The 22,118-nt window shown below is 49.8% G+C and overlaps 2 protein-coding genes across 3 annotated transcripts in view; one reads left to right on the top strand and one right to left on the bottom strand.

The window, feature by feature from the left end:
- The window catches only part of SUSD3 (sushi domain containing 3), a 399,581-nt gene that overhangs the window by 303,734 nt on the left and 73,729 nt on the right, over positions 1-22,118 (bottom strand). The window lies entirely within an intron of this gene.
- IPPK (inositol-pentakisphosphate 2-kinase) overlaps positions 1-22,118 on the top strand; it is a 62,090-nt gene that overhangs the window by 8,559 nt on the left and 31,413 nt on the right. For both annotated transcript variants that reach the window (XM_015117268.2, XM_077966343.1), the window contains exons 2-8: positions 3,198-3,245; positions 5,646-5,741; positions 9,587-9,653; positions 12,731-12,852; positions 14,179-14,268; positions 19,804-19,862; positions 21,845-21,917. In XM_015117268.2, coding sequence (XP_014972754.1) covers positions 3,198-3,245; positions 5,646-5,741; positions 9,587-9,653; positions 12,731-12,852; positions 14,179-14,268; positions 19,804-19,862; positions 21,845-21,917 — 555 coding nt within the window. The remainder of the gene's footprint in view (positions 1-3,197; positions 3,246-5,645; positions 5,742-9,586; positions 9,654-12,730; positions 12,853-14,178; positions 14,269-19,803; positions 19,863-21,844; positions 21,918-22,118) is intronic.

Here is a 22,118-nt window from a genome sequence, read left to right as displayed (position 1 = left end):
GTGGGTGGAGAAAGCAGTTTCCCTTGAAATGGACGAATCATTGTATTCAGGTTTCCTTGGTTGGCTGTGGCTCTTGGGCTCCGTAATGGGAAGGGATAGCAGGAGATTTCCCGTGAGTGACAGCAGGGAGGTCAAGCCACTGTGTGTGGATGTGGTGATGGAGGAAATGTGAGGAAGGGGCTGGGAGGGCTGAGTGGGAGGGCCGCTTTGGGCTTCTCTGCCCAGGCTTGGAAGGCTTGTGTCCATGCCCTCTCTTGGGGCAGCACACTACCCAATGCCCCCAGCCCCTGCTGGTGACTCAGTAGCAGCGAGGAGCCTGGCCACCGGAAAGACGCTGAGAACCTCCCAGGGTCCAGGCCCTCCTCTAAACTTGGCTTCACCCCACGTGATCTTCCCTCATTCTGTAAACCAGGACTCAGTTGCCCACCTTAGAGGGAGAGACGGCTGGAGATGATGGACTTTAGGAGTGTATCGTGGGCCCTGAAGCACTGGTACTAGCACCTGCTGGCTATTGCAATAATAATTAATAAGTGCTAGCGGGAAGAGTGGTGCTACTTTATTATCCACAAGGACTGAGGCCTAAGACCTGCAATCATTTAGGCCGACATCTTTTTCTCCTGGGACCTGTGTATGGTTTTTCTTCGTATAGTGCCCTGTTCAACTTATTTTTAAAAAATTTTTCTTCATAAGCCAGATAATGGCTTTCTGAATTATACTTTATGTGAGTAGTTTTGTATGTAATAATCATAGGAAATTTATAATTTCCATTTATAAATAGACAGAAAAGACCAGTTGTTCCCGCCTTTCCTGGCAACAGAATGGCAGGGAACTTTGGAAAGCTGAGTCCGTATTAGCAGGTGAATGCTGCCAGGGGAGGGGGTCCTATGTTCTTGTAGTTGGCATTTCTCTTCATGGGCCCACTGAGCTCCTTCCTCTGAGGCTACAGTGGGGAATTTCTGCGAAGAGAAAGCTCGTGTGTCTCGGCCTGGCGTCACCCTGCCCAGGACTGCTCAGGACTGCTTTGCTACAAAAGTCCATTGTGCAGCTTATGAGTTATTTCTGTGAAAAACCGAGAGAGGCCTTGCTTTCCTGTAGGTGCCACAGAGCTCTGTGCATGCAGTCTGGCAGGTGAGTAAGCTTGGTCCCTGTGGGTGGCGGGGTTTGCCCTGTGTGAGGGACAGGGTGAGAGCTTGCACCATGGCAGCCTGGGTCAGTTTACACTAATCAGGGATTTAATGTAATATATTTTCTTATTGTGTTGATTTTCTTTTTTTCTTTTTTTTTTTTTTGAGACGGAGTCTAGCTCTGTCGCCCAGGCTGGAGTGCAGTGGCCGGATCTCAGCTCACTGCAAGCTCCGCCTCCCGGGTTTACGCCATTCTCCTGGCTCAGCCTCCCGAGTAGCTGGGACTACAGGCGCCTGCCACCTCGCCCGGCTAGTTTTTTGTATTTTTTAGTAGAGACGGGGTTTCACCGTGTTAACCAGGATGGTCTCGATCTGCTGACCTTGTGATCCGCCCGTCTCGGCCTCCGAAAGTGCTGGGATTACAGGCATGAGCTACCGCGCCCGGCCAATTGTGTTGATTTTCAAGCATGACCCTCAATCACACTTACACATCACTAGCAGGGCATCGCTGAATGCCTGCCATCGGTGGAGAGCTATACTGTGTTTGGTGCCTAATTGTTGGAGGGCGGGTCAGGCACACTGAAATAGCACCATCATGTGTAGGTGAGGAGCAAACACACTTTTAAGGGAGCGAGCTTCTGGAGAGCTGTCGAGAGTTGGGACTTCTGTCGATCAACTTCTGCCTTTCCTTAAATTGTGGTGGAATTATAGTTCCATTAAAATGATCCTTAGCCAGTCGATTCCCATGATTGATTGTTGATGCCTGCCTTCAGCTTGGGAGGGGACAGCGGTAGCATGCATGCCTTGATCTTGGCTTCCCCAGGTCTCAGCTTGGGGCTCAAGGAGGGGACAGCTATCTGCAGCATAGCGAGCCAGGAGCATGGCACTGGCTGGGAACTGGAGCTCAGTCGGAGGAGCCCAGGGGGCCGGGTGCCTGGGATTTAAGAGCAACAACGTACATTGTCTAAATAGGGCTGTGGGGAGCGGGCGGGGGAGTCTGGCTTGGTCTCCATAGGGCCTTTGTTGCTCCTTAGGCATCTTTTGATCTAGAAAATGGCCCTTTCTAAGCCGTCTTCAGTGCAGCCTGCTTCCTCCCTCCTGCTTAGGCTTTGCCCTGTGGCCTCAGCAGGGGCGCTACCCAGGGCGTTGGACCCCCCACCCTTGCACTGCAGCTAGAGCCCCTCCCAGGCGCGTTCTCCTTCGTACATATGATATATGTTCTTAGAATGTATTTTTTGAACATTTAACAAATTGAAATATTCAAAATAAAGATAAATTAAAAAGAAGTTATCATAATCATTGCTACTTGGAGATGTTGTTAAACTTACGCCGAATGTCCTTTCAGACCTTTTGATGTAGACACATCATACTTATTTTATTTAAACATTTTTATTTTAAAAACTTGAAGTGTAACAAATCTACAGAAAAGTACTCAGATCATGGGTATAGCTTAATTATCACAAAGTAAGCGGACCGGTAATCCTCTGACCAGTCCCTTCTAGAACCTTCCTCGGCAACTATTCATGCACACCCAAGGGGTGGGCACAAGGGGTCAGTGTTACCTGTTTTTTGAGCTTTATATAAATAGAATTACACCCATATGTGTGTGTGTGCACGTGTGTTTCTCTTTTTATGAAAATTGGCTCATTCCATAAGCCCTGTTCGGTAGCTTTTTTCATTTAGCAGTATGTGATGACCACACGTCTGTGTCTGTAAATACTGATCTTTCTTATCAGTCATTGACTGGTATTACATGGTTTGAAATGTGTGCCACTGTGTTTAAACCATCTCACTGTTGGGCATTTAGGTTATTTCCATTTTATTTCTTTCCTTAAGATCAAGTCCTGGGAGGGGCTGGTGGGTCAGAGGCTGGAGGTTCCTGGTTGTCCCGCTGCCCAGTGTGCCCTCGCTGGGTCCCAGCCCTGGCCTCTCTGCCCTGGGGGCTTCCCAGCCTCCTTGCCGTGGAGCCTCACTGTGGGCTTTGTCCCCTGAGGATGGGACCCCCAAACTGACCGACACCTTGTGCCTTGGCTTTGAGCAAATACTCATCAGATGTGTGTTATTTTCTAACAGCGCTGTGTCGTGCTGCGGTTTCTGAAGTTTCCTCCAAATAGGAAGAAGGTAAGGAGGGTGGGTTTTCACCCAGACATTACATCAATTATTTAAGAAAACTCTGATTTCTTTTTTCCGATGTAGAAATATTGATGCTAATTGTAGGATTCAAAGATGATACAAGCATTCAGTGCAGGAAGTGGTGTGTCCATCATTCCTGATGTAAAACTGACTGGGCCCAGCATGTTGACCTGTGTGTCACTGTGGTAGTCCATGTGGCCCTCAGCCAGGAGCTGCCCTAGCCTGGCACGTAGGTCCTGCTCAGAGGGCCCTGCTTGTGGCGAGGACCCCAGGACCGGGCAACCTTTGCCTTGCCGAATTCCTTAGCACCTGCTGCCTCAGTTTTCCCATCTGTAGAATTGTATCTATGAAAATAGAGTCTCCAGTGCTGTGGTAGACTGTCTGTGTTAAACATTGCGGTGGAAGGGAGTTGTTAGGTTTCTTTTCTGTGAGTCATCCAAGCAAAATGCCATGGACCACCCGTAAAAAAGCATTGCCCTTTCGTTTTTGACCACTGAGTTGCAACTTTCTGTGCAAATCTCTGTCGGTCCTGGGGTGCATACTGAGTCGCGGAGGCTTCCTGCATTAATGGCCCTTCTCTGCTCCCCATCTGATGTGTGTGGGTCCTGTGAGGGGACACGTGCAGCTGAGCTGGGGGTGAGCTCCTGGACGGTGGCTGTTCCACTGTGGGGCAGGCGGAGGCTGGCTTGGGCGAGGGTAAGGGGGTGATGAGTCACTGCCCCTTGAGGGCTCCTGGGAGATGGCAGGTTGGAGCATCTGAGGTAGAGGTCACAGAAAGGGAGGCCGGGGGGTTGTGGTGGGTGGAGGTGACAGCTGCCGCGTGGGCACAATAGAAAGAGGGGAGAGAGCCATGGGAGAAAGCTGCTGTTGGTGGGGCCACAGTGGGTGTGGGGTCGGGGTGGGCAGACAGGGGAGGATAGGAAGGCCCCACTGTCTTCCGGTTTCTGCCTCAGCTGCTGAAGAGAAACAGGCCAAGGTGGTTTTGGTTTGTGGAATGCATCCCATGGAAACAGAGTCCCTGTGGCTGCCTCCAGCCTTCTCTGTCTCCTTCTTTGCCGAATTCAGTGGCTGCAGAGCCCAAACCACCCTGACCGACCTTGACTCCCCCAAGGCCTGGCCTCTGTGGACCCTGTCAGATCTGTATCCACAGATGTGAGCGGGGCAGTGTCTGCCAGCAGTTGGCTACATTTCCTCTGTAAATGACAATGTGACACACTGTGTGATCAGTGGAGACTTGAGTGGTCACTTTTCTGTTGACCAGGGGGTCTTTTTCTTTTTTGAGACAGAGTCTCGCCCTGCCGCCCAGGCTGGAGTGCAGTGGTACGGTCTCGGCTCACCGCAACCTCTGCCTCCAGGGTTCAAGTGATTCTCCTGCCTCAGTCTCCTGAGTAGCTAGGATTACAGGTGCCTGCCACCACGCCTGGCTAATTTTTGTATTTTTAGTAGAAACAGGATTTCACCATGTTGACCAGGCTAGTCTTGAACTCCTGACCTCAGATGATCCGCCTGGCTCGACCTCCCAAAGTGCTGGGATTACAGGTGTGAGCCACTGTGCCTGGCCAGGGTTTTTTTTTGTCAGAAGCTGTGACCGCAGCTGTACCGGGCTACTGGGTGTGTTCTGGAGTTTTCTGTCAGGCTTAGTTCGGACTGGTTTTGTTGCACAGCCACGGGACACCTGCACGTGCTGTGACCGTGTGGGCAGCAGGTTCTCCAGAGGCTACGGGGGCACAGGGCAACTGCACAGTCCTGGGACCTTCTCAAGCATGAGCCAGGCACTGGGCACCTCCGGGCCTGCCCTGGATGAGCACCCACAAAGGCAGGTGCCCCGCAGGGAGCAGCAAGACTGCCAGGCCAGCCTTTGTGGATGTCTTCCAGGAGCAGCCTACCAGGGGCCCTCTGGGCTTCTCACCTTTGAGACAGGTTGAGGGACATGGGGATGATTTCTATCTCAACCAGTTTCATCACCTTACTGATTCTTTAAGAACCTCTGACTGGGGAAAGAATATTCTACATTTAGAGGCTAAAGAGTAAAATCTCTTTAGAGATTGAGATGTGAGATGTCAGAGGTTTTCAAAGTCACATTCCTTGGAAGGCACGTTTAGGGGCCGCTTTGGGAGAAGGGCAGACGGGAGGCGGCAGCAGTGCGGTCCTCAGACTGCTACCTTCCCAAGTCTGGGCTGGGGAGGGTGGCATGGCTGGGGAGGGACGCTGGTGAGGCGGGGCACTGGAGACCTTCCCCTGGGTCTGAGGGCCGTCACTCGGGTTCTGTCTGTGGCTGGGACGTCCCCGCTGCTTGTGGCAGTCTGTGGTGGTTTTTGCCTCTCCCCTCAAGCAAGGCTCCATCGGGAGGTCCCATCATGAAGGCTTTCTTGTGGTTGTCTCTTACAGACCTCAGAAGAGATATTTCAACACCTGCAGAACATAGTGGACTTTGGCAAAAATGTCATGAAGGAGTTTTTGGGGGAGAACTATGTTCATTGTGGGGTAAGTGCTTTTTATTCATGTCTGAATTCTTGGGTATGTTTTGCGTCAATACTGCCAACTTCCCGGTGATCTTCTGGAACTTTGTGGTTAATGATAACCCGCATCCAGCTAGTCTCCAAGTGTTTCTCATTTGCTGTGCTGGGTGGCAGCGGAGCGGCTACTGCAGTTTCTCTTTCCTAGCTGAGAAGCCTGGGGTTCAGAGGGCCCACATGAGCCCCTGCTGCCCAGGACCCGTCTCTGCTGGCCCCCCTGGAGGCTCCTGCAGGGTGAGGGCTCTTGAGCAGCATCCAGTGCCACTAAGCCTCAAGGAATGGCTTTGCTCTCTGCCCCTGGGCACCTTTGAACACAGGACACCCAACATGGGAGGGTGGCAGGGCCTGCTGGGGCCGTCCTGGGTGCGGCTCATCACACCCAGGAAGGGCCTTAGCTGCTCAATGAATGTTAACAGCTGGGGTTTAAAGAAAAGCTGTGGGAGCCTCTGGGTGTTGCCACCTGGGCTGGGATCTGTGGGAATGGGACCAGGGTTGCCAGCCCTGGCTCACCTCTTGCCTGGGGCTGTGCTCTGAGCAGATCTGTGATTTTGAGGCCTGGACAGGCCCCTGGGCCCCACCCTTCTCCAGCCGCTGTGGGCGCGTGACTTTTCTCCAGCCTGTTCACTGCACTGTTGTGGTGTTGGGAGCATTTGGAGGTCCCCTGTTAGGAAGATTCATGCAGTTTTTTCCCCTGGGCATATCCCTTGGACGGTTCTGTGCTGTGACCAGTTTTCTCCTTGAGGAAGGAACATTCTTAGAGGTGAGATCCACCAGAAGCCTCTGTGACCGGAGGACTCATGTGGTGATGGCCCTTGTTGGCCAGGGGCACGGGATTAGACTCGAGGTCCCTTGGCTACCTGGTGGGGTGAGCGTTGGGGACTGCTCTGAGGGAGGGGACAGGACGGGGAGCATTTCCAGCAATCAGCAGTCTGGCTTTGGGTTTGTCCTCAGTGGGAAGGGTCACAGTAAATGAACCCACAGCAAACAGGGCTCAACCCACAAGGCCGCCTGTGAGTGCATTTCCTCCGCCTTAAGATACCGACAAAGTGAAGCAGAGCTTGTTTGCGCTGCAGGTGAATGTGTCCTAGTAGGACGCCGCTGGGCTCTGGCGCAGTGGGAAAGTGGGCAGAGCCCATTTCAGGCTGACGATGTCCCCCTCAGGGTGGCTGCGTCTGCAGGGCCACACAGGGCCACGTGAGGGAAGAATAGAGGTATGGGCGAGTTGGGCAAAGCGCAGCGTTTCCCTCCTGCTGGCTGTGAGGCAAGATACAACCAGCCCTGTGATGACAGAGACAGGTACAGCCACACCCTGGCTCCTGGCCCTGCCCGGTGGGTGTGATGCTGGTCTGAGCCTATCTCCAGTGCTGGGTCTGGGAGCTGGAGAGTTTAGGAAACGGGGAAGGGGCAGAAGCTGCTTGTCTTGTTCCTCCACTGTTGCTACTTACATACTGGAGGAACCTGAAGGCTCGGAAGTTCCAGCTTGCTGCTGCTGTGGGCCAAATCCTGGTGACGTTGGACGCTCTCTGGCGCCAGCCTCAGCTCTGTTGGAACCTCACATGCTGACAGTTAGTTCTGTGCTGTGGCCCAGTTTTCAGGCAGGGGACATGAGGAGTGAAGGGACAGCCAGGCTGGCGGCTCCTTGTCCTTCTGAGCAGTTGTCCCTTTGCCATTTAGAGGGTGACGCCTGGAGGTCCTCCCACATCTCAGCACCCAGGTTACAGGAGTTCTGTGGGAATTCCAGGGGACAGTCCAGGAGGGGACTTCTGTGGGCTTTCCCTCTGGTCCTCTTAGGTGAATGCCTTGTGCAGGAGCTGGTTGGTGCGTCCTCACATGGTTGGATGGTGGTGTGGTCCACACTTGCCAATGTAGTTGGACTTGTAAGAGGATGCTTACTGTCAGTATTTGTTTGTCTTCTATCTTGCTCTGTCACCCAGGCTGGAGTGCAGTGGTGCGATCATGGCTCACTGCAGCCTCGACCTCCCAGACTCAAGTGATTCTCCTGTCTCAGACCCCCGCCCGAGTAGCTGGGACTACTGGTGTGCACCACCACACCCAGCTAATTTTAGGTTTTTTTTTTTTTTTTTTTTTTTTTTTTGTGGGAACTGGGTTTCACCATGTTGGGCAGGCTGGTCTCGAACTCTTGGGCTCAAGTGATCAGCCTGCCTTGTCCTCCCAAAGTGCTGGGATTATAGGTGTGAGCCACTGTACCAGGCCAGCATTTTATTTTGACTTTAAACACAGATATGCTTATTATAAAATCAATGATTTACAGCTGTTGGAAATAAACCCAGGTCTGCTTTTCACCTGGGTGACTGTGAGTTCAGGCCGTGCGTGGGCAGACAGTGGTGTGGAGGGTCATTGCCCTGTATGTGGACCTGAGACCTGCGTGGCTGCTGTGTCTCCCAGTAGTATGTGCTGTGGGGTGGGGGCCAAGGCAGAGTGAGGGCCTCGTGTGGTTCTGGGCGATGGTTCTCACATGCGAGGCATCCAGAGTCGGCATCCAGAGTCGGCATCCACGCCTTTTGTGCTTTTGCTTTCTTTGAAGTGGAGCCAGAACTTGGACTTCCTGGAGATGATCCAGTTTACGAATTTTTTTTTGTTTTTGTTTTTGTTTCTGTTTTTGAGACACAGTCTCGCTCTGTCGCCCGGGCTGGAGTGGCGTGATCTCAGCTCACTGCAACCTCCGCCTCCCGGGTTCAAGCAATTCTCCTGCCTCAGCCTCCTGAGTAGCTGGGACTATAGGCGTGCGCCACCACACCCGGCTAATTTTGTATTTTTGAGAGAGATGTGGTTTCACCATGTTGGTCAGGCTGGTCTCGAACTCCTGACCTTGTGATCCACCTGCCTTGACCTCCCAAAGTGCTGGGATTACAGGCGTGAGCCAACGTGCTCATCCTCAATTTACAAATTTTCGAATGTTTACATTCCCCACTCTTGTCCATTGTGTCACCTTACCTAATTCTGTACTAAGTTTATAATAAGTCACATTTTGTTGGTTTATAACATGTTTAGGTAAATGACAAATCGCAAGTGAAACTGGCGCAGCTGACTGGGAGTGGATAGGGTGGTGGTGGAGGGGCATGGGTGTGATGGCGCAGGGTGGGGAAGGCATGGTCTCTGTGGGCAGGATCCCACCATTCTTAGCCTAGTAGATCTCCTGTGTCCCTTTGGGACTTTTTCAGAAGTCGCAATTCTGCCACTCTAGAAACACGAGAGGATGGGGAGATGGTAAGCAATGTGGCTTAAATAAAAACCTTTCATCTGGGAAACTGCATAGAAGAGCCATGTGGAGGACAATGCTGGTTATGCCGCATCCTCCAGGGCTGAGGAGGCACAGGCCACCTTCCTGAGATAAGTGATTCTTCAGATGCTGAGCTGCTCCTCAGGTGGAAGCGTGAGGTCCTCAGGTCGTCTGAGTGGTCAGTAAGGGTCTTCCATGTGGTCTAAGAACTGCTGTGGGTCCATAAATGCTGTGAAGACTAGAAAGGGGCTCGGAAGGGGTGCTTGGTGGCGAGAGACACTGACCTTGAGGCTGGTCACCACCGTGGGGCCCGCCATTCTGAGAGCTGACCACCGATTGCAGTGAAATGTTCGTGTCTCTGTTTAACCTGGACATGTCTTGAAAATCATAGAGCAGCTTTTATTCCCAAAACCTGCACACTGATTTTTTTAAGCAGTAAACTTTAAAAAATATTACAAATTACACATAACATAAAAACCTACAGCTCAACTATTTTTAGGCCTGCATTTCTGTGGCATTGTGTTCATGTCATTGTGCAATTCACCCTGAGAATTTTGTGTGTTTTCTTACAGGAAGTCGTTCAGCTACCTTTAGAGTTTGTGAAACAGCTTTGTTTAAAGATACAATCTGAAAGACCAGGTAAGGGTGTTTAACTTACAAATATTGTTTGTAATTTAAAATATTCCATTTGAAATGATTGTCCATGTTAGGTATATGCAGTTTTCAGTAATTCTTTTCTTTTTTTTTTTTTTTTTGAGCTGGAGTCTTGCTCTGTCGCCCAGGCTGGAGTGCAGTGGTGCGATCTTGGCTCACTGCAAGCTCCACCTCCCATGTTCACACCATTCTCCTGCCTCAGCCTCCTGAGTAGCTGGGACTACAGGCGCCTGCCACCATGCCCAGCTAATTTTTTGTATTTTTAGTAGAGACAGGGTTTTACTGTGTTAACCAGGATGGTCTCGATCTCCTGATCTCATGATCCGCCCACCTTGGCCTCCCAAAGTGCTGGGATTACAGGTGTGAGCCACCACGCCCAGCCAATTTTCAGTAATTCTTTTGCCAGAAACTTCATTATCAGGGACAGAAATCCTGGGAGCTCATGGTTACAATTTTCTCTATCAGGAAACCAGAGCACTGCACAGAATATGTGATGAAGAACCAGTAAAGGCAGGTGCGGTGGCTCTCGCCTATAATCCCAGCACTTTGGGAGACTGAGGCGGGCACATCACCTGAGGTCAGGAGTTCGAGACCAGCCTGACTAACATGGTGAAACACTTTCTCTACTAAAAAAAAAAAATACATATATATGTATGTATGTATATATGTGTATATATGTGTATATATGTGTGTATATATGTTTGTGTGTGTGTGTGTGTGTGTGTGTGTGTGTGTATATATATATATATGCAAAACTTAGCTGGGCGTAGTGGCGGGCGCCTGTAATCCCAGCTACTCGGGAGGTTGAGGCAGGAGAATCACTGGAACCTGGGAGGCAGAGATTTCAGTTAGCTGAGATCACGCCACTGTACTCCAACCCCAGGTGACAGAGCGAGACTCCGTCTCAAACAAACAAACAAGAAAGAACCAATTAATACCACAGAAAAAAGCATGAGGGAAGAGCTGGAGGTGGAGGGTCTGGGGCAGACTTAAGAAAGGGAAAGGTTCCCAGAGGCCTGGGAGAGGCAAAAGGAAACTGAGGTGACCTGAGCTTCAGGAGGGAGGGCCTGGCCCAGGAGGGTCTGCAGCCCTGGAAGCTGCCCCCAACCGGAGTCTAGGCTAGGTCCATGTCCTTCTGAGGAACAGGGAATCTAGGGGCCTTCTGTGGCATCACCTTCCCCATCCTCATGCTGTCCTTCCCCAATCCCCTCCCATCCCTTAGCCTCTCCCTTTCTCCTCCATCCCCACCCACTCCCTTTTCTGCACTTGCTGATGGCCTTACGGACAGGAACCAGGTCAAAGGTTTTTTTTTCAATCAGTGATCAAAGAGATAAATTTCATGAGTTGAGGGTGGAAATGCCTCTGCCCAGAGCACAGCCAGGCAATGAGGGTGTGGAATTGGCCAGTATAAAATTTTTTCCTGATTTGATTTGGAAAATGGAAGCAAACCATTCTGTGGGTCTGCAGTCTCTGGCTGGAGCAGGGAGGAATGGGCTGCACACTGCAGGAAAGGCTGAGGAGGCGGGAAGGCCACAGGACAGTGGCTAGGCTCCAGTTCTTCCTCTCAGTGAATGCGGTCTGAGCCCGGCTCCAGGGTGCTCTGCTGCTCAGCCTGCCATTTCATAACAACCATGGGAGGTTTATCACGCCAGTGATAAGAACCAGACTTGGAGTAAGGCTCATTATGTTAAAGGAGGAAAGCCTGTCCCTGGAGCCCAGGCTTGTTTGGTTCTGTACATACCACGGCTTCCAGCAGATTTGGTGCTGGGGAAATATTGGAGCACTGGGGACTGGGAAGGGCCTAGATGTGAAAGAAGGTAGAGCCTGCAGCCCCGTCCTCTTCAAGTTCCTGGGCTAAGGGTGTTGTGGAATTAAGGGACCATCCCCAAGACCACCCTCAGGATTGATAATATGCTAGAAGGACCAACAGAACTCACTGTTTTACTCATGGTTATGGTTTATTACAGGAAAAGGATAAAGATGGAACCAGACAAGGGGAGAGGTGCAGGGGTGGGGTCCGGGAGAGACCTGGCATGAGCTTCTGGGTCCTCTCCCCAGGGGTGGTGTGGGCAGTATTCACTCTCCCATCGACTATATGTGACACACTCGTGGAGTGTGCCCACCAGGCTGGTGTCCAGAGTTTTCATTGGGGCTCAGGCACATCGACATGGCTGACCATCCGTGTGGCTGACTGCCGTCTCCAGCCCCTCCATAGCTTGAACCGATACCACAAGGCCTGAAACTACCCCCTACATAAACCACGTTATTTTTTCTTTTTTTTTTTTTTGAGATGGAGTCTTAACTCCATCGCCAGGCTGGAGTGCAGTGGTGCGCGATCTGGGCTCACTGCAACCCCCTCTGCCTCTCTGGTTCAAGCGATTCTCCTGCCTCAGCCTCCCGAGTACCTGGGACTACAGGCGCCTGCCACCACGCCCAGTTAATTTTTTGTATTTTTAGTAGAGACGGGGTTTCACTATGTTGGCCAGGATGGTCTCTATCTCTTGACCTCATGATCTGCCCACCTTGGCCTCCCAAAGTGTTGGGTGTTGGGATTACAGGTGTGAGCCACCGTGCCCACCTTTTTTTTTTCTTTCTTTCTTTTTTTTTTTTTTTTTTGAGATAGTCTCGCTCTGTTGCCCAGGCTGGAGTGCAGTAGCACGATCTCGGCTCACCACAACCTCCGTCTCCAGGGTTCAAGCAATTCTGCTTCAGCCTCCCAAGTAGCTGCTACCATAGGCACATGCCACCATGCCTGGCTAATTTTTGTATTTTTAGTAGAGACGGGGTTTCGCTATGTTGGCCAGGCTAGTCTTGAACTCCTGACCTCGTGATCCACCTGCCTCGGCCTCCCAAAGTGCTGGGATAACAGGTGTGAGCCACCGTGCCTGGCCTTAACCATGTTGTTACTCTTGGTGTTCCACAATCTCCAGGGAAACATGAGGTTTTCATCAGGCACAGAGATGCCCCCTGGAACCAGGGACAAGGTGGGGCGTGTTTTGGGCAGGGATCATCTCATCTCTCTCACTGACTTTGCTCTGTATGACCCTTGCTCTGTTTTCCAGAGTCTCGCTGTGACAAGGACCTGGACACTCTCAGTGGTTACGCTATGTGCCTTCCCAATTTAACCAGACTTCAAACCTACCGCTTTGCAGAGCACCGGCCCATTCTGTGTGTAGAGATTAAGGTGACCTGTCGAGGGGCAGATGGTGTGGGTAAGGGGGAAAGGTCAGTCCTGGGCAGTGAGTCTGAGAGTCCTGTGCCTTGGGTTCCAGTTCCCACTGAAGTGAGTGGTAGGCACTCTCGGCTCCTGGAAACTCCACTTGCTTCTCTCCTTCCACAGCCCCCGCCTGCATTCTGGTTCCTGCCAGGGCTCCCAGACCCCAGGTTCAGGCTCATTCCTGGTAGTTCATGACAGGAGACCTCACCCACCCTGCATGCTGGGGCTAAAACAAGCCCTGGTCGAGGGTCACCCACCCTGTATGCCTGGGCTACAACAAGCCCTGGTTGTGGGTCACCAGAGGGAAGCGTGTTGGGTCCCCCCACCCCGTTTTGCTCAGAGGGCATGGCTTGCCATGGTCCCCTGGGGCCTTCCTCTGTGCCCCACCCTGCTGGCCATGCCTGCTTGGTGCTTGGCTGCTGTTTGCTGTGCTGCAGGAGCCCCATCCGCAGGTTGCCCTCTAGACTGGGAAGCTCCCCGTGTCCTGCTCAGGACGGATTTTCCTGGAGGCACAAAGGCCAGTGTGACCCTCAGAGGCACTGGTGTGTCATGGCCAGGAGTCCTGAAATTCTGTGGTGCCAGGTAGTGGGGGCTGCTTGGGCCAGGGGCCCCCTTGCTTCAGCTCTCTGCTGCCCACGTCAGGGGTGGCTGTCAGAGTCCCTCAGGAAGCTGCCTCACACGTGCCTCCTCCAACTCAAAGGCCGTGATTTCTGGGTCACACTCCTGGCCTGAGCTCATGCCTCCTGATCCTCCTCACTTGTGGGTGGATGTTCTGCTTCCCCAGCCACCATCTCCAGTGCCCAAGGCTCAGCGCAGGCCTGTGTGTTGTGTATGCTCAGAGGCTGCAGCTTTTAGAGGGCATGGGGCTTCCTTGACCTTCTGGGAGCCTAGCAACTATCAGATGGGCCCCTTTCGGGCCATGTGCTAGTGTCAGCGGGAACAATGGTTCTGCTTCTTGGAGCTGGGAGTCCTGGGTCCATCTCTTTTAGAGTCTTGCAGTGACATTCTTGAATAAAAGCACAAAGCTACTGTGTGTTGTGCTTGTGTTGCGCTAGTGTAGGGCGCCGCTGACCCTCCCCAGTGAGCGTTCCGGCTGTGGGTCCTCTAGCAGAGATGTTTGTGTGATCTGATGCAGGAAGTGTTGTTCCCACTGGGAGGTGCAAATGAAAACAGCTTCTGGGGCCATTTATGCGTAATTATCTTGCTGCACTCATTATCTTGTAGTCAGTGATATGTCTATTTAGAGGTACGTGATTTCTTCCTAAATGTTTTTTCTCCTTATTTATTTTACAGCCAAAATGTGGGTTTATTCCTTTCTCGAGTGATGTCACGCATGAGATGAAGCATAAGGTCTGTCGTTACTGCATGCACCAGCACCTCAAGGTGAGGAGAGCTAACGCCCAGCCGTGGGCTACTCTAGCTGCATGCCGGGGGTCTGCTGCTGAGGCATGGGCACACACAGTTTTCAGAAGAGTAAAAGAAAATGCGGATATTTTTAGTTGACATTTCATTTCACAAAGTGATTCATGTTCACCTTTTTTATTTTTTAAATTTGGAGACAGGGTCTCTGTCACCCTGTCAGGCTGGAGTGCAGTGATGGAATCATACTCACTGCAGCCTCCACCTCCTGGGCTCAAGCAGTCCACCAAAGTGCTGGTGTGAGCCACTGCACCCGGCCTGTGTTCGCCAGATTCACTCTTTTTAAAATATGTAATTCAGTGGTTTTAGTCTCTTCACAAGGTCGTGCAATCATCACTTCTATCTAGTTGCTGACATTTTTATCACTTCAAAGCAAGATATCTTCCTCTTTCTATATTAATCTGGCATATTACATTGGTTTTTGCATGTTGGACTAACCTTGCATTTCTGGTACAAATCCCAGTTGCTCATGGTGTATGATACTTTTATATGCTGCTGAATTGAGTTTGCTAGGTTTTGCTGAGGGTTTTTGAATGATAAGGGATGTTGGTGTGTAGTTTTCTAGTGATACCTTCTCTGACTTTGGTACTAGGGTAATAACTGGCTTCATGGAATGAGTTAGGAATTATTTTTTTTTCACTCTCCAGTTTTTTGAAAGAGTTTCAGTATTGGTATTGATTCTTCTTGAAATGTTTGGTAGAATTCACTAATGAAGGCATTTTGTCCTGGGATTTTCTTTGTTAGAAGATTTTTGATTACTGATTCAGTCTCTTGTTACCAATCTGTTGAGATTCTCTATTTCTTGAGTGGGTTTTTTGGTAATTGTGTGTTACTAGGAATTTGTCCATTTCCATCTAATTTGTTGGCATACAGGTCAGTAGTAGTGTCCCCTTCTTCATATCTGAATTTAGTAATTTGGTTTCTGTCTTTCCTTGGTCTAGCCAAAGGATTGTGTCGTATTTGTTGATCTTTTCAAAGAAACAACTTTTGGTTTTGTTCATTTTTCTGCTCCCTCTCCCCCATTTTCTATTTCATTTGTCTTCACTTTAATCTTCACTGTTTCCTTCCCTGTGCTTGGATTGGGCTTAGTGTGTTATTTTTTTTCTAGCTTTATTTATTTATTTATTTATTTATTTATTTATTTATTTATTTATTTTTGAGATGGAGTCTCACTGTGTCGCCCAGGCTGGAGTGCAGTGAGTATCTGGGACTACAGGCGCCCGCCACCACGCCCGGCTAACTTTTTGTATTTTTAGTAGAGATGGGGTTTCACCGTGTTAGCCAGGATGGTCTTGATCTCCTGACCTTGTGATCCGCCCGCCTTGGCCTCCCAGAGCGCTGGGATTACAGGCGTGAGTCACTGTGCCTGGCCTCTAGCTTTTTGTTGTAGAAAGTTAGGTTATTCATTTAAGATCATTCTTTTAATAAATCTTTAACTGCTTTCTCTTCATCCCATAAATTTTGGTATGTTGTGTTTTCATTTTATCTTAATTCATTCTCTGATTTCTCTTTTGCTTTCTTCTTTGACCCATTGATAATTAGGAGTGTTTACTTTTTACATATTTGTGAGTCAAATTTCCTTTTGTTACTGATTTCTAGTTTCATTTCACTGTGTTTGGAGAATATTGTTTGCACGATTTCACTCTTAAAATGTATTGAGACTTGTTTGGTGGTTTAACGTAAGGTTCTTCCTCAAGACTGTTCCATGTTTGCTTGGGCAGAGTGTGTAGCCTGCTGTTGCTGGGTGGAGTTTTCTATAGGTGTGTTAGGTCTGGTTGGTTCATAGTGTTGTTCAAGCCTTCATTCTTGTTGATTTTCTATCTCATTGCTCTGAGTATTAATTTAACATAATAACCTCAACAGTCTAGTTCAGGTTCATACCAACTCCATTTCAATCATAGGCAAAAGCTTTGCTCCTCTAAAGCCTTGCTCCCTCCCCCAACCTTTGTGCTGTTACTGGGATACAAATTAGATGTTTCTACATCATGTTCTGGTTGATACAGATTTGTATCAACCTTATGCAGTTGTCTCTTAAATTATATAGAGAAACAAGAATTACAAAATGTGTTTATATCCTCTTTTATATTTGCCTAGGTAGTTACCTTTACTGATGCTCTTTGTTTCTTCCTGTGGATTTTAGTTACTATCTAGTATCCTTTATTTCAGCCGAAAGGACCCCCTTTAGTAATTCTTGTAAGATAGGTTTGCTAGCAATAAATTCTTTTAGTTACAGTTTATTTGGGCAATGTCTTAATTTCTTCTTCATTTTCAAAGGATAGTCTTGGGAGATCTAGAATTCTTGGATGGCAGTCTTTCTTTTAGCACCGAGGATATGTCATGATCCTGCCTCCTCCTGGCCTGCATGGTTTCTAATGAGGAATCAGCTGTTAATCTTAGGGAAGGTGCTTTGTATGGATGAGCCACTTCTCCCTTTCTGCTTTTTAAGATTCTCTCTTTGTCTTTGTCCTGTGACAGTTTGATTCTGGTGTGTCTAGCTGTAGATCTCTTGGTCTCTATCCTAAAATTCAACCATTTTCTCTTCTGCCTACTCAAGTCTGTTCTTGAGCCCCTCTAGTTACTTTTTCATTTTAGTTACTGTACTTTTCAACTAAAGAATTTCTTTCTTTCTTTTTTTTCTTTTTAGACAGGGTCTTGCTCTGTCACCCAGAGTGGACTGCAGTGGCATGAACATGACTCACTGCAGCCTGACCCCTGAACTCAGGCCATCTTCCTGCCTCAGCCCCCACCGAGCTGGGACTACAGGCACACCCCACCGTATCCAACTAGTTTTTGAATTTTTTGTAGGACAGGGTTTCACCATGTTGCCCAGGCTGGTCTCGAATGCCTCAGCTTGGGCAGTGTGTCTACCTTGGCCTCCCAAAATGCTGGGATTATAGGCGTGAGCCACCATGCCCGGCCAGAATTTCTTTTTGGTTCCTTTTTATAATTTCTACCTCTCTATTGATATTCTCTATTTGTTAAGACATTGTTCTCCTTGTTGCTTTTAGTTCTTTGTCCCTAGTTTCCTTTAGCTCTAAGCGTATTTAAAATAGTTGATTGAAGTCTTTGTCTAGTAAGTCCAGTGTCTGGGCTTCCTCAGGGGCAGCCTCGTGATTGTCTTTTTTCTTGTATATGGGCAGTACTTTCTTGTTTCTTTGCGTCTTTTGTGATGATAGGTTGAAAGTGGGCATTTGAAATAATATAATGTGGCCCCTCTGGAATTAGATTCTACTCCCTCTCCAGGATTTTTTATTGCTGCTGCTTGTAGTTGTTACTGTTTGTTTAGGGACTTCTCCGCGCTAAGTTTGTGAAGTCTGTGTTCGTCGTCATATGTGGCCAGTAAAGTCTGCTCAGTTAGCTTAGTGGGCAGTGAGTGGGTCCACAGATGTTTTCTTACTGGCAGGCATTCCAGAATGAGGAAGTCTCCTAGTCTTTGCTGCGGGGCTCTGTTTGTGTCTTGGGCCCACTCAGTACTCACTAGGGTGTTTGATAACTTTGCCTTTGCCCTTCACTTCCTCGGAGCCTCAGATCAGCTCAAGTGAGAGCTTAGGGCCTTCTCCGTTCTTTTCTGGGTCTTTGCATGACTTTCTAGATTCCTAGGTGTATGTTGGAGCTTTCAGAGTTTCTGTGTACATCTCGTTACTCAGCTTTTTCTTTTTGGCTTTGGTTAGCCTATTGTTTGCCCTTTTATTCACCTTCCAAGGAAACCATGAAGTTAAACAGTTGCCTCTAAACGTTTTCGACACATGCCGGCAGTTAAAAGGCCTCCTGCACGGGTGAGTTCTGAGCCAGGTCAGTGAAGACAGCCTTGCAAGCGTGATCTTTCCGGGAATCCAGAGACAGGTCAAATAGTGATTGTCAGAGAACGAGGCTTTGGAGATGTCCTGCCCTCATCTGCGCCCTCTGTGGCTGTTGGGCAGCTGGTTTTCACTGTGATTGCGGCTGTTGGTTTTCAAGGTTCCCTTGGAGCTAGAGATACGGGGATGGGAATATGGCATTTAAAGTGCCAACAAGCTCACTGATCTTGCTTAGATTTAGCTGTTTTTCTTGAATAAATGTGTCCTGGATTGTTGCAAGTCTATGGTCAATTTCCAGAGTTCAAAAATTTTTGATTCTGACATTTTTTTTTTTAACCGGTTTTCTGATTGCCTTTACAGAGGAGAGAATTTCTGGAGGTCATTGCTCCACTATTTCACCAACATCACCCGTTCTTTTCTTTGTGGTGTGATTACTATCTGAGCTCTTAGGGGAAAGACAGTCTGTGAGCCATATCCCTTAGGATGCGATTTTCATGATCACCATTCACTTTCAACATATGTGACAGATGTTTAAGAAATACTTTTTACTATAAAGCACTACCTGCTCATATAACTGGTAACATATGACATGGCATGAATTGGATAACCTGCCTTCCCAGGCAACTCATATTGTCAGATATATTTGCATATCTTTCCAGACTTCTTTCTGTGCCCACAAAAATATGCATGTAATTCAGGTGGAAATGAAGTGATGTCTGTCCACATGTTCTAATGTTTACATGCCTGTACGTGCACACACACACTCTTGCAAAGCAAAAATGGGATCATGCCATATGTACTTTTTCTAATTGCTTTTTTCATTTAATCCTTGAGGATTGTGATATATTCTTTAGGGCTTTTTCAGTGCATATTTGGATATATGCATGGATATTTGCACATAAGCTTTTTTTTTTTTTAAAAAAAAACAAAATTGACGTTACACTGTATCCATTGTTCTGCCAGTTGCTTTTTTCCTTTGAATAAATTTTTGTGACTTTTAACTCTACCTCTTTCTGGTAGTGGCTGCATATCATTTGTGCATTTCTTCATTCAATAAATTGCTTGCTGTGTGCTGGCCCCACTAGTGGATGGGCTGTGATTTATTTAGTCATTTTCCTACTGATGAGTGTCTCTCTTGGTTTCAGGGTTTGCTGTTGGCAGGAAGGCTGCAGTGGAACATTCTTGTCTCTGTACCTTTGCCCTGTGCTAGTTCTTCTAGGTTCCTTGTAGATTTGCTGAGTCAGGGAACATAAACATTTTAAAGTTTGGTGGATACCAGCAAGTTGCCTTTCAAAATGTTATGCCAACTTATCTTCCCACTGGCAACATGAAATTTCTTGTTAAGGACACCTTCCCTGTTACTGGATATTGTAACTTCTGAAGGTTTGTTACTCTCATTACCAAAATTTAGCCATGTAATTTGAAGGTGTTTGCCGCTGTCTTCCCTGCTCCTGTGAAGGGCTGGCCTGGGGGCCACGCCACCTCACATCTCACAGATGGGGCCAAGGTTTCTTTGAATGGAAGTCAAGTGGCTCCCTCCCCCACTTAGCGATGTGCACCTGCAGAGGTGGTGGCACCTTTTCCGGGGCAAGGCTGCAGCTCGTCTTCATTGTCTTCATCACTGATGCTGTTCTGTGTTCGGCTGGCACAGTGCAGTCACCAGCGCCAGTCACCTCATGCCCTCCTCTTGGTGTTTTCACAGGTAGCCACTGGGAAATGGAGGCAGATCAGCAGATACTGTCCCCTTGATCTCTACTCAGGGTAAGAGAACGCTTCTCCTTTGCCCCCTTGTGTCACGTTCCCTGGAGATGAGTGGGGCGGGGGCCAGTGCCTGGTGGGGGGTGTTTCATGAGGTAGGAAGCAGGGGAGGGCCGTGTTCTGTCTTCAGGGCTCTCTTTTGCCATCAGCGCTGTAGACGCTTGTGGCTTTGTGCTCCGCGCCTTGTCTCTGTGCTCACTGTTTGAGGTGCTTGCTCACTTTTGGTTGTTCCCTCATCCGAATTGTGACCAGATTTGTCTTCTACTTGTGTCAGAAATCAACTGGTGCTCAGCCTTGACCTCCAGGCCTCAGTCTGGGCCTTCATAGTTTGGTTGTTTGTACCTTGGATCTCTGCCTCCTCTGTGGATATTAAAAAGTCTGCTGCTGTGGTGGCCATTTCTGCCCCGGCAGGGCCTGCTTGCAGCCTCCGACCAGGTGCCTGGGCTCTGCTGCCCACCTTGGCGCTGCCTCCACGCTCCCCAGCCTTCAGAGCTTTGCTGTGCATCCTGCACACTACTTTCCTGGGTCAGCTCAGAGTCCGGTCCTGCCAGAGCCTGTGTGGTCAGGAAGGCGGTAGTGGCTGGGAGCTGGGGAAGGTCAGTCCGCAGCGGGGCCTGGGGGCCTGGCGAGCAGGCCCTGGGGTAGAAGGGGCAGCAGAGGGAGCAGGCAGGGCTGAGGGTGGGAGCAGGTGGAGGGAGGTGGGACCTGGGACTCATGGCAGTGCCCTGCCCCGATTCAGGCCCCCCCCCCCCCGTCACACCCCCAGGAGAGAGTCCCTGGCCACAGGGCGATGTAGATTTGTGAGCCTTTGCTGTCCTTTTTGATCAGCACACAGCTCCTCTTTCCAATCTCCTTTCCCTCCCTGGGACCCCCATTACTGCAGAGCTGTTCTGGTGAGTCCGAGTTTTCTTACTCCGCTGCGTGAGTTTCCTTCCCCTTTCCTCCCCCGCTGCCCTCCAGCCATTCATTCTGTGCCCCTGCCCTTGTCGGCGCTCAGCACTGCCTCTGTGTGCACGCCTGGCCGCCATGTCAGTGCTTTCGGTTAGATGCCCTTGCAAACTTCCTGGAACAAAGATTGGACACAGAGTTGTCTTTGGAAGTTAAAAAGTTCACAGACACTGGGAATGCTCGTTCAGAAGGCGGCACCAACACCGCTCGCTCCAAGGCTTCAGCGAGGCTGGCGGTGCGCTCACGCGTGGGTCCCATGTGGATTTCCCTGTGCACCTAAAGGCTGTGAATTGTGAAGCATTCAGTAATAAAGATTCATTGTTGAGAATTTATTCATGTGTCAGAACATAAGTAGGGAACCCTCCCTGGAATGTTGTAGAATGCAGGCTTTTAGGAGTCAGCTAGAGAGTGCGTGGATACTGGCAGCCTTTCTGAATGCGTGCTCGTGGGCTGTCCCCACTGGCAGGGTCAGGCTCGCGTGCTTGCATGGGCAGCTTGGCCTCCAGAGGTTCCTCTGTGGGGGTGGGGGAGGAGGCCAGCCTTGCAGCTCCTCGCTTGCAGGGCGAGGGCTCCCTGGGGCTCTAGCCTCTCCCTGGCTCCCGGCACTCCCTTCATGGCCCGTCACAGGTCTCCTGCCACCCCTGAGCCTTTGGAAGTTGCGGCAGGAGGAACAAGGGAGGCAGAGCAGCCCATAACCCCTCTCGGGTTGGGCTGTGGTGCGGCTGGTGGGGTTCCCACTCCCGTGCCTCAGTTGGGTCCCTCACATCTCCCGAAGGCCTGGGGTCAGGGCCAACCCCCACATCTCTAGTGAGCGCGTGTCAGGCTGTGGAGCTGTGTCTGCAACCGTCCGGGGAGGGAGCCCATGGTGGGGCTGTAGTGAGGGGAGAATGTCACTGTTTGGACCCAGCTGGACCCTAGGTTTCCCAGCGGCCCCTAGGAAAATACCTGGCTTGTCCTCTGAGCCACGAGCAGGTGTGTGTGCAGGGACAGGTCAGTTCCAGCTGCTTTTAAAGCATGTTAACACTTTTCCCTTTTAGAAACAAACAGAGAATGCACTTTGCCTTGAAGAGTTTGCTGCAGGAGGCACAGAACAACTTGAAGATATTTAAGGTAAGAGCTGCTTTGATTCTACGGTGGTTTCAGGGTGGGGCCGGCGAAGGTTCAAGTGACCTCACAGATGAGGGTGTTGGGCTGGGCTGCACGTCGTGTGTGCTGGACATCCCCTTTGGGGTCCTCATACCCCGACTGGTTCACCCATCACCTGGGACCTTCCAGTTCCAGACCTGTCTTTCCCTGACCTTTTTCTGAGCA

Source organism: Macaca mulatta, chromosome 15 (assembly GCF_049350105.2).
Source record: "Macaca mulatta isolate MMU2019108-1 chromosome 15, T2T-MMU8v2.0, whole genome shotgun sequence".
In the NCBI taxonomy this organism is placed as follows: domain Eukaryota; kingdom Metazoa; phylum Chordata; class Mammalia; order Primates; family Cercopithecidae; genus Macaca; species Macaca mulatta.
Note: the sequence above shows the minus strand (reverse complement) of the source record. Positions and strands in the feature narration are given on the sequence as shown.